This window comes from Rutidosis leptorrhynchoides, chromosome 2 (genome assembly GCF_046630445.1).
Source record: "Rutidosis leptorrhynchoides isolate AG116_Rl617_1_P2 chromosome 2, CSIRO_AGI_Rlap_v1, whole genome shotgun sequence".
NCBI lineage: Eukaryota > Viridiplantae > Streptophyta > Magnoliopsida > Asterales > Asteraceae > Rutidosis > Rutidosis leptorrhynchoides.
Genome location: NC_092334.1, coordinates 31,401,420 through 31,419,086, shown reverse-complemented (window position 1 = coordinate 31,419,086; position 17,667 = coordinate 31,401,420). Strand labels below are relative to the sequence as shown.

The following is a 17,667-nucleotide window of genomic DNA, read 5'->3' as shown; positions in this document are numbered from 1 at the left end:
GTGGGGCAAAGAGGACCAATAACACATCTGGAAGTGGAAATAAGCAGAAGAAAGCCAAGGTTTAGGTTTTATGTAGTGATGTTTTGAATATTATGTTGTCTTTTGAACATTATGTTGTCTTTTGCAACCATGTATGTAATCATGGTATCTAGGTTTTGAGTAGTGATGTTTGTGTTTTAACTTTGGTACTATGTAGTCTTTTGAATATTATGTTTGTTTTTTATTCACGTGTTAAACTGTTGAGTTAAACTCTTGTCTTTTGGTACTTTGAATGTTGAACCATGTATGTGTGTTGTATTTGCATTGTAACCTTGTCTGGCCATGTTTAATGTCTTTTTAACAAAATAAACTAGATACAAGAAACATGATTTTTTCATTCAACAAAAGAAAATGCTACAGATACACACCAAAATACAGCTCCATTAGGTCATATTCTTGTGTTCAACATACCTACTCTAACTCATGAAAACATGAAACACTAATGCTAAACAAACAACAATTAACGACATCTTCATCTTCCTCGTTTCGCTCTTTGCAATCGAAACTTCAGCTTGAAGATGGTTAATTCTTCTTAACAAGCCTGGTATTATCATTCTAGATCTTTCACACATGGGTGGGTCTAACCACTGAAAAAACCTGCAATTCGATCCCTGTACACAAATAACCCTAACATTAGTTGAAGAAAATACTCAAAATTAAGTGAAATGTCTCATAGTGGCAATTAAAGTATCGGCGACCAGGATTTTGATTTGTCCATGATGTCTGTTGTGATGCCATTTGACCACAGAAGCAATTAACCATGACGAATTTGGAATATTGAACTTGGATTTCAATTTCAACCCTAAAATATGAACCCTAAAATTGTTGCACCGATACAGGGTATAAGGGGTGGCGTTTGGGTATTAAATAGGGGATAAATTGATCATGTGACGAAAATACCCTCGTGTGACAATAACGTGATACAGGTTAACAGATTAGCAACAACGTCCGTTTGAGCCAGGTACCATTTTTGAAACGAAATGAAACATTAGTATCATCCATGAAAAAATCAAACGTTAGTACAACAGCCGAAATTAGGAGCAAACATCAGGTACCATTTTTGTAATTTTGTCTTGAAAATTTAAGATAAACATATTAATTAACTTTTGCACCCAATTAGACAAATTGAGGTACTGATGCCCCGTTTGAACGTTACACGTAGCAAAACCAAACAGTATCTCATAGATTCTGTTTCATCATACCTTACTATCTCATTAAACCTTCACATGTAGCACAACCAAACAGTATCACATACAGACTGTTTTATCATATATCTGATTATATTATAAAAGAAAAAAAGATCACATAATCAGTATCAAAACGCATACTCATGGAACCTCTAATACATCTTGAAGCTACATACAACAGCATATCGGTGTAGATGGTACCTTCATTTACATGTATTATATTAATTTACCATAAGAACTGATATAATAAGCTGCACATAACCCCACCTTGTGTTCTCAAATGCCACATACCTTTAACTTAAAAAGTGATCATTTCCTAGCTCTGGTTTGAAAATAACAATATTTACAGCCTTACTGATTAACACAAAACACTTGACCAAATAGGCTTGCCGGGCTTAGGGTTCAATCCGACTTACGTCTTCAATTTTAGGACCTAGGCTGTTGGACCTTTGTACATGGGGCATGGCGTTTTAAATGACCCTATTAGAGATGGTGTGATACTCCTGTCCACAGCCCCCAACTGTAACCGTCTCTTGAGTCTGGCCCATTAGGTATGGGAACAAAGAAGGCACACGAAAAGGATAACTAAATTTTTGGTTGGATGTAATATATTACACAAAATACTTTTGGTTCAGTTTGGTGACCAAAATAGTGTTCTTAATAATAAATGATAAATCATATTTCTAGTTTCCTATCCAAATCACCATGTCACACAATCTTCACCTTTCACCAACTGCCCCTCTTACTTGCAACAAACATAAAAAAAAAAAAAAAAAAAAAAAAAAAAAAAAAAAAAGCACATAGCTTACTCCTAACACAAGAACGTAATAACTTCATAGAAGACTTACAAACACAAATTCTAGCTAGAAGGACTAGATAAAATATTTCAAACACATAATCAGAATTCATCAATGTTGGTTTGAGTCCTTAAAAGCTTACCGATTACAACTGGACAACTAAAATTTCTAAGCTACGATTCTGACCTTTTTTAGAATACCTAATTACTTCGTTTATACCCTTCTCAGTAATGTTATTTCCATCTGAGTAATTTTTTATCTGAAGAACCCATTATCAAGATTCGTCAATTGATACACAAATAGTTAAAAATAGATACAAAGAGCTTAAATTTGCACACGCAAATGTTAAATTCACTATAAAGTTGCAAACTTTCTATAATTAAGAACAAATTTGAAACAAAAAATGATAAACCACATACAAAATGATGTCGATGATATATACCTTCAATGAAATGAACTGAAGAGGGCCAACCACGAGACGAAGAGACCGCCATTGATTCTTCATCAGTCAAGGGTTTGGTAAACTTTTTAAGCAAACTAACAATCCCCCCCTTTGATTCATGATGTCTATGCCTACGAGGCGGAACCCAATAAGATGAACCAGGAGCAAACGGAAGCCAATCAGGTGCTGATTGTCGTACAATTATACTATGAATTGCCAAATGTGGTTCTATTAAACACGCGGTTACTACTTTTAACCTTATGAGAACACATAATCTTGTTTCGTGGAATACGCTCATGGCTGGTTTCGCTAACCATGGATTAGGGAAACGAGCTATTGAATTATTTAATCGAATGAAGGACTTACACGTGAAGCCTGATTTGGTTACATTTGTTGCACTTCTAGCAGCTTTAAATCACACGGGGCTAGTCGATGAGGGTAAGTTTTACTTCCAAAGTATGCAGGAAACGTACGGGATTACTCCCAACGTTGACCATGTTTCTTGCATAGTTGACTTATTAGGTAGAGCTCGAAAAGTTAAAGAGGCAGAAGAGTATATGGAAAGATACTCTTTTGAACATGATCCTGTTGTTCATGGATGCTTACTGTCCGCTTGTCGAGTGCACAGTGATCTTGTTATAGGCAAGCGCACAGCTGAACGTTTCCTGAAGATTCAAAAAGTTTCCACTTCGCCGTACGTGTTATTATCGAATTTATATGCTTCGGAGAGTTTGTGGGATGGTGTAGCAGAGGCTAGAAAACAGTTGAAAGACAGTTCGATGAAGAAGGAACGGGTCATAGTTTAATTGAGGTTAACGGGAGTGTAACGAAATTCACTGTTGGCCGAATTTCTCATACGAGAATAGAAGATATTATTGGTGTACTTGACGTTTTGAGATTTACAGAGGATGATTTCTCTTGGTGTTACTAATAATTGTTTACACTAAAAGAAATGTGAGTTTGTATTATATCTTATTGATTAGTAATTAGTTACGAGTTACAATCCAAGAAGTAAGAATTGTAGTTACTTTCTATACTTTAAATAGAATCACATTTACCATTCATTGATAAATTGATTGTTAAAGTTACGGCCCCATTTGGCATGAAATCGGGTTGGCTTTAATGAAAACATTAATGTCTCGTGTCCTTAATGGTGTGTCGTTGTTTTTTTTCTTTCTGGTTTTGCTAGTCCTATGTTTGATGTTTAGGTTTAGCTAGGTGTTTGGTTGTTTGTGAGGCCGCAAGGCGTGCTTGTGGTCGTTGTTCTTATCTGTATTTTTTATTATTTTTCATAAATAATATTTACCGGGTGAAACCCTTTACCCAAAAATAAATTGATTGTGGTAAAATGGATGGGTTAAATAACGGGTCATTTCAGATATGGGTCAAATGGGTCTCAATTTTACCTTTCTAAGCACCCCATTTTCTAAACAATACAGGTGATTGAATCCGTGTTCCAGCGATATAAGGGTGGAGCCAGTGGCGAAAACATAAAAAAAAAATTCACTGGGGGCAAAAAAAAATTGGGTTGGGGGCAATTTGGATAAAATATGAAGGCTTTTGGGAGCAAAATCAAATTTTAAGCTTGAAAATTTCAAATCCACTGGATTCAAAAAAAAAAAAAAAAATCGAAATTTTAAGTCTGGAAAAGCATAGAAATTTAAAATTGACGTGCCCCCTGCCCTATGATGTTTTCCGCCACTGGATGAAGCAGGGCTTGTAGAAAACTCCTCAAAAAAGGCATTGGTAGACAGCGGACAACTGAGAGCTGTGGCTGCTTTGAAATCATATAAATCGGTAACATTCTATCAGTTATGTGATCATATCTTGTGTATATTTATAATAATAATAATAGTATTTGTAGTGTTGTTGATCTTGAGAGTGCAATAAGCCATTAAGAATAAATGCTCTTTGCAGCTTCGAATCACCTATATTGTATCAATTCGATTTGATGACTTCCACGCAAGTATCAACGTATTATACGAAGTACAAGGCAACTTATACACTACAATGATGATTGTATCGTCAAGCAATTATGCTAGAGGAATGAGCGTCATAACATTTAGTGTGAAACATGTAGTTTGTTCCTGCAAGATGTGTGTGTCCGTACCAACATGATATTCTATTATTTAATAAGTTGAAGAAATAAATAGTTAACAGGACCTTACAAGTTTTAATGAGAACATTATAAGAAGGTACAGATCATAAATAAGATGATACATTGATACTTGGGCCTTATATTATGTTTTTTATGAAAGTGCAGTGACCAAACCCAGCCCTCAAGTGACCACCATTTATGGCTCAACTGTACAAACAAGTTTGCTTCCATTTCTTCAATCCACAGATCCTTTCACAGCATTTTAGTCTTCTATAAATATCTACAACATGAAGCCATGAGCCTGTAGAGTCCAATGAAAAGTCAACTAACAATGATATATCATTTCTGCAAAGAGGTCAATTTAAAGAGATGAGACAAAAGATGGTTCAGTTCAGCCTGACAAAACCAACACAACCCAACCCGCCCATTTTGCCATCTCTGATCATAGGTTATATTATGAAACGGACATGCCAAACATACTTGAAAGATCAGGAATTATGGTAGATGTGAGTTCATCTTTCCTCATTATCGGGATCGGGAATATTCTCCTCGTTGTTAGGAACAACCTCTGCTTCAGTCTCAAGGGGCACTGGTTGAATAGTTGATGTGCCTGCCAGTTACATGAAAAAATGGTGATTGGATGAAGTGAAAATGCAGAGAAACCAGGTATTGCTATTTGGTGTCAAACGTATATATTCCGAAAGAAAATCACAATCTCCGTTAAGAGGGTGTTTGGGTTTGCGTTATGAAATTATTTATCTGGGATTAATATTTGGTGAATACATATATTGTTTTTTGCTTGTAATCGTCTGACTATGTAGGATAAAATCACAATCTCCGTTAAGAGGGTGTTTGGGTCTGCGTTATGAAATTATTTATCTGGGATTAATATTTGGTGAATACATATATTGTTTTTTGCTTGTAATCGTCTGACTATGTAGGATAAAATTTTCGGTTTCATAACTAAGTACCTATAGATTAGAATTTAATATAACATATTAATCCTTTCTTTTGCACCCAATATGACGAATTGAGAAACTGATGGCCCCATTTGAACGTCACACATAGCAAAACCAAACAGTATCTTATAAAATCTGTTTTATTGTACCTCACTATGTCATTATAGGTTCACATGTAGCACAACCAAACAGTATCACATACAGCCAGTTTTATCATATCTGATTATCTTATTAAAGAAAAAAAAAAGACCACATAATCAGAATCAAAACGCATACTCATGCAACCTCTAATGCATCTCGAAGTTACATACAACTGAAAAATAGCATAACTCCAACTTAGAAGGGGGCAGTATAGGAATACGACACACATTTCCTTTTGAACAATTTTAGAAGTTCAAGTCTTGTTAGAATTGTATTTAAGAACCATTCAGACAACACACTGTTATTTGAGGCTCGGAAATATACACAAAATTTATGTGGTTTTAACAAGTTGCGTTCATAACCTAACACTGTCAGTTGTATTGATAGCACTTTCACAGTCAACTCACTTCCTATAGCACCAAAATATTTGGCAATGCAACGCAACCCAGTAAGTAAATCTCACTAGCTTCCCACTTTCTTTAGAAGTATAGAGATAGAATCTAAGTTAAAGGTATACAGATAGAATCAAGATTAAATCAGTCAGTATCTCAATGCATGACAAATTACTGATATAGCATAAGATGATACAGCAATATCCAGAAGTTCTGTCGTTTGACTCGTATCGACGCTCAAATGTTCATGCTCAGTTGATCATTGACGTAGTGATATGTATGTTTGCATTCTATCATAAGTCAAAAGGCTTTAACATTCCTCGGGGTTGGGCAGGAGTGTCGGTGCAAGTGCATCTACTTTAGCTGGTGATATGGAACCCTCTCAACCCCATACATTCAAAGCTCCATAGGTATCCAAGGCATAAAGGTGTACATGGTACCTTCATGGCTTCATTAACATATCCTATTAGCATTAATCTACCATAAGAACTAATATAATAAGCTGCACCAAACCTCACCCTCTCTTCTCAAACGGATCCTGCCTGTAACTTTAAATGATCATTTCCTAGCTCTACTTTAAAACTAACAACATTTACAGCCTTACTGATCAACACATAACACTTAACCTAATAGGCTTGGCGGTCTTAAGGTTTAATCCGACTTTTGTCGTCAAATTTAGGGACCTCAGCTGTTGGACCTTTGTACATAGGGCATGGCACTTTAAATGACCCTATTAGAGATGGTGTGATGCTCCTGTCCACAGCCCTGACTGTAAACCGTCTCTTGAGTCTGCCTGTTAGTTATGGCAATAAAAAGAACACACAACAAGGATAACTAACTTTTCGGTTGAGCGTGAACTATTATAAAACATGGTTTTTTCGTTCAGTTTGGTGACCAAATTAGCGTGTTCTTAATAAAATCATGTTTCTAGTTCCCTATCCAAATGTTTCACCATGTCACACAAAGTTCACCTTTCACCAACTGCCCCTCTTAAAGCACATAACTTACTCCTAACACAACACTTCTCCAAGCATCAAAAGCTCCGCAACAAGCCAACAACATCAATCGACGCTTAGAAACACATATTTTAGCTAAAAGGACTTGAGAAAACATTTCAAACACATAATCAAAATTCATCAATGTTGGTTTGAGTCCTTAACAGCTTACAGATTCCAACTTAAGTTTCTATGAACGAATCTAGACACTCTAAATTTCCGATTACATCTGAGTACTTTTATATCGGAAGAACCTACAATCCAGATTCGTCAATTGATACACAAATAGTTATATATACATACAAAGAACTTAAATTTCAGCATGAAAATGTTGAATTCACTGTAAAATTGTTAATAAAACACAAAATTATAACAAAAAAAAAAAAAAATGATAAACCGCATACAAAATGATATTGATGATATATACCTTCAATGAAATAAACAGAAGAGGGCCAACCACGAGACGAAGAGACCGCCATTGATTCTTCATCAGTCAAGGGTTTGGTAAACTTTTTAAGCAAACTAACAATCCCCCCCTTTGATTCATGATGTCTATGCCTACGAGGCGGAACCCAATAAGATGAACCAGGAGCAAAAGGAAGCCAATCAGGTGCTGATTGTCGTACAATTATACTATGAATTGCTTCTTCAAGTTTTCGTAACCCTAAAACCTCAACTTCGTTATCAGTAGATTCCAGATCGATTTCGATTAATTGAACTTTTCCTGATTGACTTGAGAATTGTTTATAGCGTTTGATTGATTGTAATGATAACGAATTGTTGATTGAATTGGATGAACATGTTGTTGTTGATCGAATTAGGGATTGGGCAAGAAAACGAGCCATTGGAATTGGTAGTGCGTTTTATTAATGTGTGTGTGTGAAGAGGATTTTGACATTTTCTTGTCAGGATGAGATATAAAGGGATTATATTAAATTACATTAAACTAAATCTAATCGACCGAAAACTAACTAAACCCGAGCCTAGACAATCACCCAGAGACTCCAAACAAGATAAATAAAAGGAACGGAAAATACAAAAAACCATCCAAAGCTAACAATCGTCAACAACATCCTCTACCCTAGCCTTTCTTGTTGTTGTAGACGTCAATTCCCGTACTAGCCTTGAAAGCGAAAGTGGATTCAATTCCGATCCCGTCTCCGACGAGAGTATCCAGAGAAGGGGAACCAAAACCATGCTTCCTAAACTCCTCGAGAAAACTAAATTTCATTAACGAACCTAATCCCAAGTAAAATCACTTGCACGACCCGACCACCGGAGCATCAATGAAAACCTTTTGAATCGCAACCCTTTCTTCATCATCTTCGATGTTGTCATGTAAGCTAAACGAATCACCCGATGCAACCTTCTTCTTTGCCTTATCCTTCGCCTTACCTATTGGACCAAATTTCCTCACCTCGCGGAATTACTCGAGTGTTTGCCCCACTATCGACAAAAACCGTTGCACGCCACATTCTCACAAATACAAAACTTCCTAGCCGCAGTATTGCCCGTTGCTACATTTGCCAAATTATCTAACAACGCGGCAACATTGGAAACCGATGTCCCCGACCTATAAACATCAAACTTCGAACCATTACTCAAACTTGAATCTAACTTGTTCACCGACCCCACATCAACCTTAACGAACTCGTTCAATTTTCTTTTTTTGTTGACGAAACCTTGCCCTTCAAGTGCCTTATATATATCCGAGTGTTGAGCATCATACGGACGATGATTTGTATCAATTGTAGCTTTAACCACCTTAGGAGACCTGTGAAATTAAACAGAGGAAGCAACTAAACCACAACCAGGCCCAATCTCGCCAGAAGGGCATAAATCATGGCCCAAAACAGGGGTAGCAAAATCATAAGTGGCACGTTCAGCCCCAACATCAACATCGTGCAATAGAGTCGATGTAGAAGCCAACCCGATATTGATCTCACCAATATTATATCTACCACTATATGCACCATCACGCACAATTACACCTGGATCCCATCAGCTATAACAGGGAGTACCGAAAGGCCAATCCAATCGATCGGTTTGAGGACTCGACAAAAACTGGTGAAAAAGAAAGCGCCTGTAACTTCTTAACCACCACCGTATCCGTCACTTCTTTGACCCAGATGTGACCTTTAGCAATGGACGCCGAAATTAAATTATACGGAATTAATTTGTGCAAATATTTCACCCAAGTTGTTTCCACGAAGGCAAAAGAAGACCCGATATTAAGCAACATGTCCGAAGCATGAACCACCTTGAACACTTTGCCCACCCGTCCCGCAACCTTAAAAATACTATCACTCAAAACAAACAGAGGTAGAATGCCCCATAGCTCAACCCATACGTGCCTGAAAAAGAATTTGACCATTAAAGCAAATGGAGTAACCATCACAAATTTAGAAACAATAACATTCGAGATCAAAGAAGAATAAGGAAATTGAATCGGAACACACCACTACACAAACCTGTTGGTCCCTTAATAACAACAGGAGTATTGTAGAGGGGGGTGAATACAATTACTTTTCAATTAACTAAACAGTTAAACTCGATTATGTATTCAAGCATGCAAATTAGATAGAGTCACAAGTAATTTTCAACGATTATTCTTTATTGATTGAATCACAAAGAATTACAACTATCCTTGGCGGAATGATAGTTGGTTGATACAGAATACCTAGATTATAGCTAAGAGATAAACTAAAAGCTATTACACGTTTAGGACTCTAAATAATGAAACCCACACCACTAGTTGATACAACAGTGAATACAACAATATATAGTAGTCCTATTGTCCGTGTAATTAATCTATTGTCCACTAGTACATTGGATGCCTTGTACTTGTGGGGACAATTGTGTCAGAAGGCGTGCTCTCCTTATTTCCTCTTAGGTAGCTATTTGCAGGAACACACCAATTCTGTTTGGCACTACCATTTGATTTAAACAAATGGAATGTTGTGTTCCCTAGGTATGAATAAAGTATAACACATGTCTGCACATGCGTTCCACTTCTGCATTCCCACGTGGTCTTGTAAGGTCACTTGTCAGCCGCCGACTCCTGTCCTTTTCTGTTCAACTTTGTCTTCGACTTCTGTTGAATAGTGCGTTGATGTAGACCACTCTGGGAAACTACCATGCTTGTAATGGAGCATGGCTGTCTTGTGTTGTATGCTGCTATCCAGATCTACTAGTTCTTCATATGCTGAGTCACTTGATATTCTTAATTAGCTGAGTACTCATCCTGTGCTGATTTGAAAAATACATTCTACCTTGTGCTGGTAGATCAGCCAGCATACTACACACTCGACACAGCTATATTAGCTGACTGTACATAAACAACATAAACAAACTTGTGCTGGCTGCACATAACATTTTAGTGTAAATAAATTACAGTTTTGTCATAATTAAATCCTTAATTATTTTGGGGACTCAACAAAACCAAACGACCCAAATTTGCTATAATCAGAGATGACCGCTTGGCACTTAAAAAGATAATTTGTTACCTTATCTTCCATCAAAGGTAATGTATCAAGAATAAAAATGCTACGATCCAAGTTATCATGCACCACACAGTTTGGTGAAAGGGGAACACAAGAATGAGGATAAGTGGACCCACGACTAAAGCTAGAACCACCTACGCCACCACCATGCCGGACCGGCCAACCTAAAAAAATAGGTTTTACAACCACCTTCGATCCATTCATCGTACAAACAACCAAAGTAGCATTCGAAGGTAGGTCAAACGTAATAAAAGCAAACCGCCGAAAATTCCAACATTTAATCTCTTTAATATATTTGAACTTGCAGAAAGCGTCTTCAAGCATATTGTGTGAGATTCTATCCAGGCGACTAATGAAAATAGTGTCACTCTCATGAGAATCAGACTGTGCCTGAGGACTTGGAACTCTCGCTTTAGTGCCCGTAGCAAATCCGAGTATATTAAAGGAAGAATTTAAGTTTTTAGCAGTGGGAAAAGGGTGAAGAGGAGTTGTGGGAATTAAAAAGAATTTTGCAAGAAACGGTTAGAAGGGAAATCATGAATTGGGGTTTTTTCCATTAGAAAAGGAAAATTAAGGTATAAAAATAATAGTGAAAACAGGGAATAAAAGAGGGTGGTTGTGGTGAATTGAATAGGTTATAGAAGGAAAGCGAAAGAAAAAGTGAAAAAAGACACCAGAAGTAGGTTAACGGTGGAAAAGGGTGAGGTTTTTGAAAATTCCGGTGACTGGCCCAACTCCCAAGTAAAAGGAAAACATAACAGCTACTATTAGTTACTATATTTTTTGATATACTTAAAGACTTTATTTTTCTAATTATATTTAACAACCCGTCCTAATCCACCTGGAAGAAGTTATCAACATTTGGTCCCATTGCGAGGTGCTGTCCTAAATATGCCATGAATGACTCCATGTAACAAAAGCAAATGCACAGCGGAATATTTCTTTCATACCTGAGAATAAACATGCTTAAAAGTGTCAACCAAAAGGTTGGTGAGTTCATAGATTTATCATAACAATCATTTTAATATTTTAATTGACCACAAGATTTCCGTTTATAAATATATGTACACTCGCAAGTGTATAAAACCATTCTGCTTATGTTGAGGCCTCAGTAACCAACTGATAATGCTAAAAATGAACATATATTTCATAGCATTATCCCTCAAGAAAGACAAGCTTTTAGTTGCAATTGTTCTATTTACTAGTGATATTCGTTTAAATAATAAAAGGTGAAGACAAAAGACAGATGCGATGAATTGAAGACGCAAACGACCAAAAAGCTCAAAAGTACAAAGTACAATCAAAGTGGTTCCAATTATTGATAAGAAACGTCTCAAAATTACAAGAGTACAAGAAGCAAAACGCAAAGTACAAGATATTAAATTATACGCAAGGACGTTCTAAAATCCGGAACCGGGACCAAAGTCAACTCTCAACGCTCGACGCAACGGACTAAAAATTACAAGTCAACTATGCACATGAATATAATATAATATATAATTAATTCTTAAAATTAATATATATATTATATTTATTTAATAAACCGTCGGCAAACTAAAAAACAAAGACATGTGAGCCTCCCCAGCTGGCCATACGATCACATGGCCTAGAGGAGCAAAGCTCATGCGATCGCATGAGCCCCTGTAGCAGCTGACATGCCTATAAATTTCGCTCGTTTTTGGTTGATCAACACACATCTTTTTCTTCTTCATTCATACGTAAGATATATATATATATATATATATATATATATATATATATATATATATATATATATATATATATATATATATATATATATATATATATATATATATTTTAATTTTAATTTTAATTTTAATTTCTAATAATAAGGGTATGTTAGCGAATGTTGTAAGGGTGTAAGTCGAAATTCTGTCCGTGTAACGCTACGCTATTTTTAATCATTGTAAGTTATGTTCAACCTTTTTAATTTAATGTCTCGTAGCTAAGTTATTATTATGCTTATTTAAAACGAAGTAATCATGATGTTGGGTTAAATATTTAAATTTGGGTAATTGGGCTTTGTACCATAATTGGGGTTTGGACAAAAGAACGACACTTATGGAAATTAGACTATGGGCTATTAATGGGCTTTATATTTGTTTAACTAAATGATAGTTTGTTAATTTTAATATAAAGATTTACAATTGGACGTCCCTATAAATAACCATATACACTCAATCGGACACGATGGGCGGGATATTTATATGTACGAATAATCGTTCATTTAACCGGACACGGGAATGGATTAATAGTCTATGGAATTATTAAACAGGGGTGAAATTATGTACAAGGACACTTGGCATAATTGATAACAAAGTATTAAAACCTTGGGTTACACGCAGTCGATATCCTGGTGTAATTATTAAACAAAGTATTAAAACCTTGTTACAGTTTAAGTCCCCAATTAGTTGGAATATTTGACTTCGGGTATAAGGATAATTTGACGAGGACACTCGCACTTTATATTTATGACTGATGGACTGTTATGGACAAAAACCAGACGGATATATTAAATAATCCAGGACAAAGGACAATTAACCCATGGGAATAAACTAAAAATCAACATGTCAAACATCATGATTACGGAAGTTTAAATAAGCATAATTCCTTTATTTCATATTTAATTGCACTTCTAATTATCGCACTTTTATTGTCATTGTATTTAATTGCACTTTTAATTATCGTATTTTTTAATTATCGCAATTTTATTTTCTCGCACTTTTATTTATCGCAATTTCATTATCGTTATTTACTTTACGCTTTAAATTAAGTTATTTTTATTTTTAATATTTTACATTAGGTTTTAACTGCGACTAAAGTTTTAAAAATCGACAAACCGGTCATTAAACGGTAAAAACACCCTTTTATAATAATAATATTACTTATATATATATATATATATATATATATATATATATATATATATATATATATATATATATATATATATATATATATATATTTGTATTTTTATAAATTAAAACTAATATAGCGTTAAGCTTTGTTTAAAGATTTCCCTGTGGAACGTACCGGACTTACTAAAAACTACACTACTGTACGATTAGGTACACTGCCTATAAGTGTTGTAGCAAGGTTTAGGTATATCCATTCTATAAATAAATAAATATCTTGTGTAAAATTGTATCGTATTTAATAGCTTTTCCTAGTAAAATATACACTATTTCCTAGTACCCTCGCACACATCAAGTATTTTTGGCGCCGCTGCCGGGGATCAATTTCTGCTTAAACGCCAGAAGCGCAACGCTATAAAAAAAAGATTTTTATTAATTTTTAAGTTTACTTTTATAAAAATACGTTTTTGTAAAAATACGTTTTAAATATTTAAAAATATAAAAGAAAAACAAAAATTATATATTTTTAATAGTTTGTTAAATATATATATATATAAAACTATCAAGTTTCTTTAATTTTATTTTATTTTTTTAGTTTGTAAAAATATAAATTTTATTTATATAAATCAGAAAATTAAAAAAAAAAAATTTATATAAAAGTTTACGGGCTACACTGTAGCAGCCCAACCCACCTGGCCCGAAAACCTACTCCATGCGATCACATGGATTTTTAAGGTGAGGACCATGCGATCGCATGGCCCTAACAGACACGCCACATTTGACCTAGTTTCGCATTAATTACGGAGTATTATTTATTATTATTATTATTATTATAAAACCCTAATTAGGTTATAATTAATTTAGTATTTAGTTTAGTTTTTATTATTTAATTTGTATTATTTAGTTTTAATTCATTTTTATTAAAATATAAAATTAATAGTTTTATAAAATAAATAATATAAAAATAATATTTTTATAAAAATTGTAATTTTTACAATTTTATGTATATTTTTATATTTTGTCCATTTTTATTTGTTTTAGCGTAATATTTGTATTTTTCGCTCGTATTTAGTTTTAAGACATAGTTTTTACCATAGTTACTTTTATTTCTAGATTTTTAGGCTTTGCCGTAAAATCCCTTAAGTGCTTTTTCTTTAAACTAAGATTTAGGTGCTCTAGAATTTTGCGACGCCTTTTTAAGTTTTAGTACCTTTTTAAGTTATTGCCATTAGGGATATAGTTTTACTTGTAAGCTTTAATATTTTTAGACGCAACTTTTAATTTTTAGTTTTTAGTTCCTCTTTAAGTTTCGACGCGCTACTTTCGTATTTTTATTTTTCGACACCTATTATTTTTCAATCTTTTATTTTTCGACGTTTTTCGACGCGCTCTTTTTCTATTTTATTTCTCGACATTCTTGTTTTAGGACTTAGATTTTTTCTATTTCTTCTCTAAAATTTCTTTAAATTACGAAAATTTATTTTAAGTGGTTAAATTGATAGACATCGAAATTTTCTGGTTCGTATTAATAGTAGGATTTGTACGTGGACCGGGTTATTGAAGCCAAACAGTACTCAATTATATTAAGACCAAACGAATCCTGCCCCTCTGCTGCATCTTTTGGCTATTCGAAACGTGGGCAAAATCAGAAAAGTCTATTAAAATGATAACTTATATAATTTTTCTTTCTTTTTAAAAACTAATAGGATATTCAGTGAATGCACCGAGCAAAACGTTCACCACCTTTTATACGTTCACCACCTGTAACTCGATCAAGACATCTAGCAAATATTGTCGCCGTTGATTTTTCTTTAGAATCGTCATCCAGTCGACCAAGTACTCCAATTCAAATTTTCGATAATCCATTTTTTGAACCCGACATCACAATTGAGAATCCGGAGAATATTCAGGGACAATTCAGAGATTCTGAACCACTAATCTTTCCTCCGGAACCACCAATCATTCAAACAGAGATTGTTGAGGAACCAACCATTAAATCAGAATCCTCTAGTGATTCAGATTCAACAAATTCAATCATGGAAAATCTGGAACCTTTAAGTATGGAAGACCGAATGAGAGCTAAACGCACTGGCCAAGGTCACGCAATTACTCAACCTGACATTAATGCGCCAGATTATGAAATAAAAGGACAAATTCTACACATGGTAACTAATCAATGCCAATTTAGTGGTGCGCCAAAGGAAGATCCAAATGAACATCTTCGTACCTTTAATAGGATCTGCACTCTATTTAAAATCCGAGAAGTGGAGGATGAACAGATATATCTCATGTTATTTCCCTGGACTTTAAAGGGAGAAGCCAAAGATTGGTTGGAATCGTTACCTGAAGGGGCGATTGATACATGGAACGTTTTAGTTGAAAATTTTCTTAAACAATTCTTTCCAGCATCTAAAGCCGTAAGACTTCAAGGAGAAATTGTTACGTTCACACAGAAACCAAATGAAACTCTATATGAGGCATGGACAAGATTTGGAAAGTTATTAAGAGGATGTCCGCAACATGGTTTAGACACTTGTCAAATAGTAAAAATATTCTACCAAGGATGCGACGTCACTACAAGAAAAGATATAGATATAGCAGCTGGTGGTTCTATTATGAAGAAAACAGAAACTGATGCTTACAAAATTATTGATAACACTGCTTTCCACTCACATGAGTGGCACCAAGAAAAAGATATCGTTAGATCATCTAAAGCAGCTAGAGCCGATTCTAGCCATGACTTAGATTCCATTTCCGCAAAGATAGATGCTGTCGAGAGACGAATGGAAAAGATGACTAAAGATATTCACTCAATACGAATTAGTTGTGAGCAGTGTGGAGGACTACATTTGACAAAAGATTGTCTCAGTATTGAACTAACAATGGAACAAAGAGAGAATGTTTCATACATAAACTAAAGGCCTGGAAATAATTATCAGAATAATTATGAACCGCCAAGACCGATCTACAATCAAAACCAAAATTACAATCGAAATGTTCCATACAACAACCAACAAGGTCCTAGTAATCAACAAGTATCCAATAATACTTACAACCAGCAAAGACCTAATTTTCAAAACAAACCACCACAAACTGATGATAAAAAGCCGAATTTAGAAGATATGATGACGAAGCTAGTTGAATCTCAAACTCAGTTTTTCACATCTCAGAAACAAACCAATGAACAAAATGCTCAAGCATTTAGAAATCAACAAGCTTCTATTCAAAATTTAGAACAAGAAGTAAGCAACCTAGCAAGGTTAATAGGTGAAAGAAAACCGGGAAGTTTACCTAGTGATACAAATGCTAACCCCTGGAATGAAACAGCTAAAGCCATGACCACAAGAAGTGGTATTACACTTAAACCACCTGAAATACCTGTAATTTCTGATGAAACTATTCCTACTCCACAAGAACCACAACCTGAACAAAATAAGGAAAAAGAACCGGTAGTTGAAAAGGTTAATGAAGATAACACAGTTAAGGCTAAACCTTATGTTAAACCATACCAACCACCACTTCCTTACCCGAGTAAAATGAGAAAAGAGAGACTTGAAGCCGAGCAATCCAAATTCTTAGATATGTTTAAACAGATAAATGTAAATCTTCCTTTCATTGATGTGATTTCAGGAATGCCTAGATATGCTAAATTTCTGAAAGATCTAATCTCGAATAGAAAGAAAATGGAAGAACTCTCGACTGTTACTATGAATGCTAATTGTTCAGCAGTACTGTTGAATAAGATACCAGAAAAACTATCTGATCCAGGAAGTTTCACAATTCCATGTTTTCTGGGTAGTCTTAGTTCAATAGAAGCATTGGCAGACTTAGGTGCTAGTATAAATTTAATGCCGTATTCACTATACGCTAAACTAGACCTTGGAGAATTAAAACCAACACGAATAAGCATAAAACTAGTCGATAGATCAATAAAATATCCTAGAGGGATAATGGAGAACATGCTAGTTAAAGTTGGTACTTTAGTATTTCCAGTAGATTTTGTTGTTCTGGATATGGAAGAAGATTCTCAAGTTCCTCTCATATTAGGAAGACCATTCTTAAATACGGCTAAAGCAATGATAGACGTATTCGGTAAGAAACTGACCCTAAGTATAGAGGACGATAGTGTTACCTTTTCAGTTGATAAAGCAATGCAACAACCGCAATCTGCAGATGATACATGTTATTATATTCAAACTATAGAATCACATGCAGAATTATTAGAAGAATTTCCAGAA

At 34.8% G+C, this 17,667-nt stretch overlaps 2 protein-coding genes across 2 annotated transcripts; one reads left to right on the top strand and one right to left on the bottom strand.

Moving 5' to 3' along the window:
• The first annotated feature begins 2,761 nt into the window (after positions 1 to 2,761).
• Positions 2,762 to 3,271, top strand: LOC139887754 (pentatricopeptide repeat-containing protein At3g29230-like). The gene has a single exon (XM_071870812.1). It carries the CDS (start codon positions 2,762 to 2,764, stop codon positions 3,269 to 3,271), a length of 510 nt encoding a protein of 169 aa, XP_071726913.1.
• A 1,295-nt stretch (positions 3,272 to 4,566) lies between these two features.
• LOC139890685 (uncharacterized) lies at positions 4,567 to 7,936 on the bottom strand. The gene is made up of 3 exons (XM_071873593.1): positions 7,478 to 7,936; positions 5,044 to 5,173; positions 4,567 to 4,864 (listed from the first exon to the last, which is right to left on the bottom strand). Exons 1-2 carry the CDS (start codon positions 7,893 to 7,895, stop codon positions 5,076 to 5,078), a joined length of 516 nt encoding a protein of 171 aa, XP_071729694.1. The 5' UTR covers positions 7,896 to 7,936; the 3' UTR covers positions 4,567 to 4,864; positions 5,044 to 5,075.
• Positions 7,937 to 17,667: the final 9,731 nt, after the last annotated feature.

What these genes read in the sequence shown, in the direction of transcription:
- LOC139887754 (XM_071870812.1), top strand. Translation starts at nt 2,762, where the DNA reads ATGGCTGGTTTCGCTAACCATGGATTAGGGAAACGAGCTATTGAATTA.
- LOC139890685 (XM_071873593.1), bottom strand. Translation starts at nt 7,895, where the DNA reads ATGGCTCGTTTTCTTGCCCAATCCCTAATTCGATCAACAACAACATGT. An exon ending in TTCTGTTTATTTCATTGAAG is followed by an intron (nt 5,174 to 7,477) that starts GTATATATCATC and finishes TGTAACTGGCAG; the next exon opens with GCACATCAACTATTCAACCA.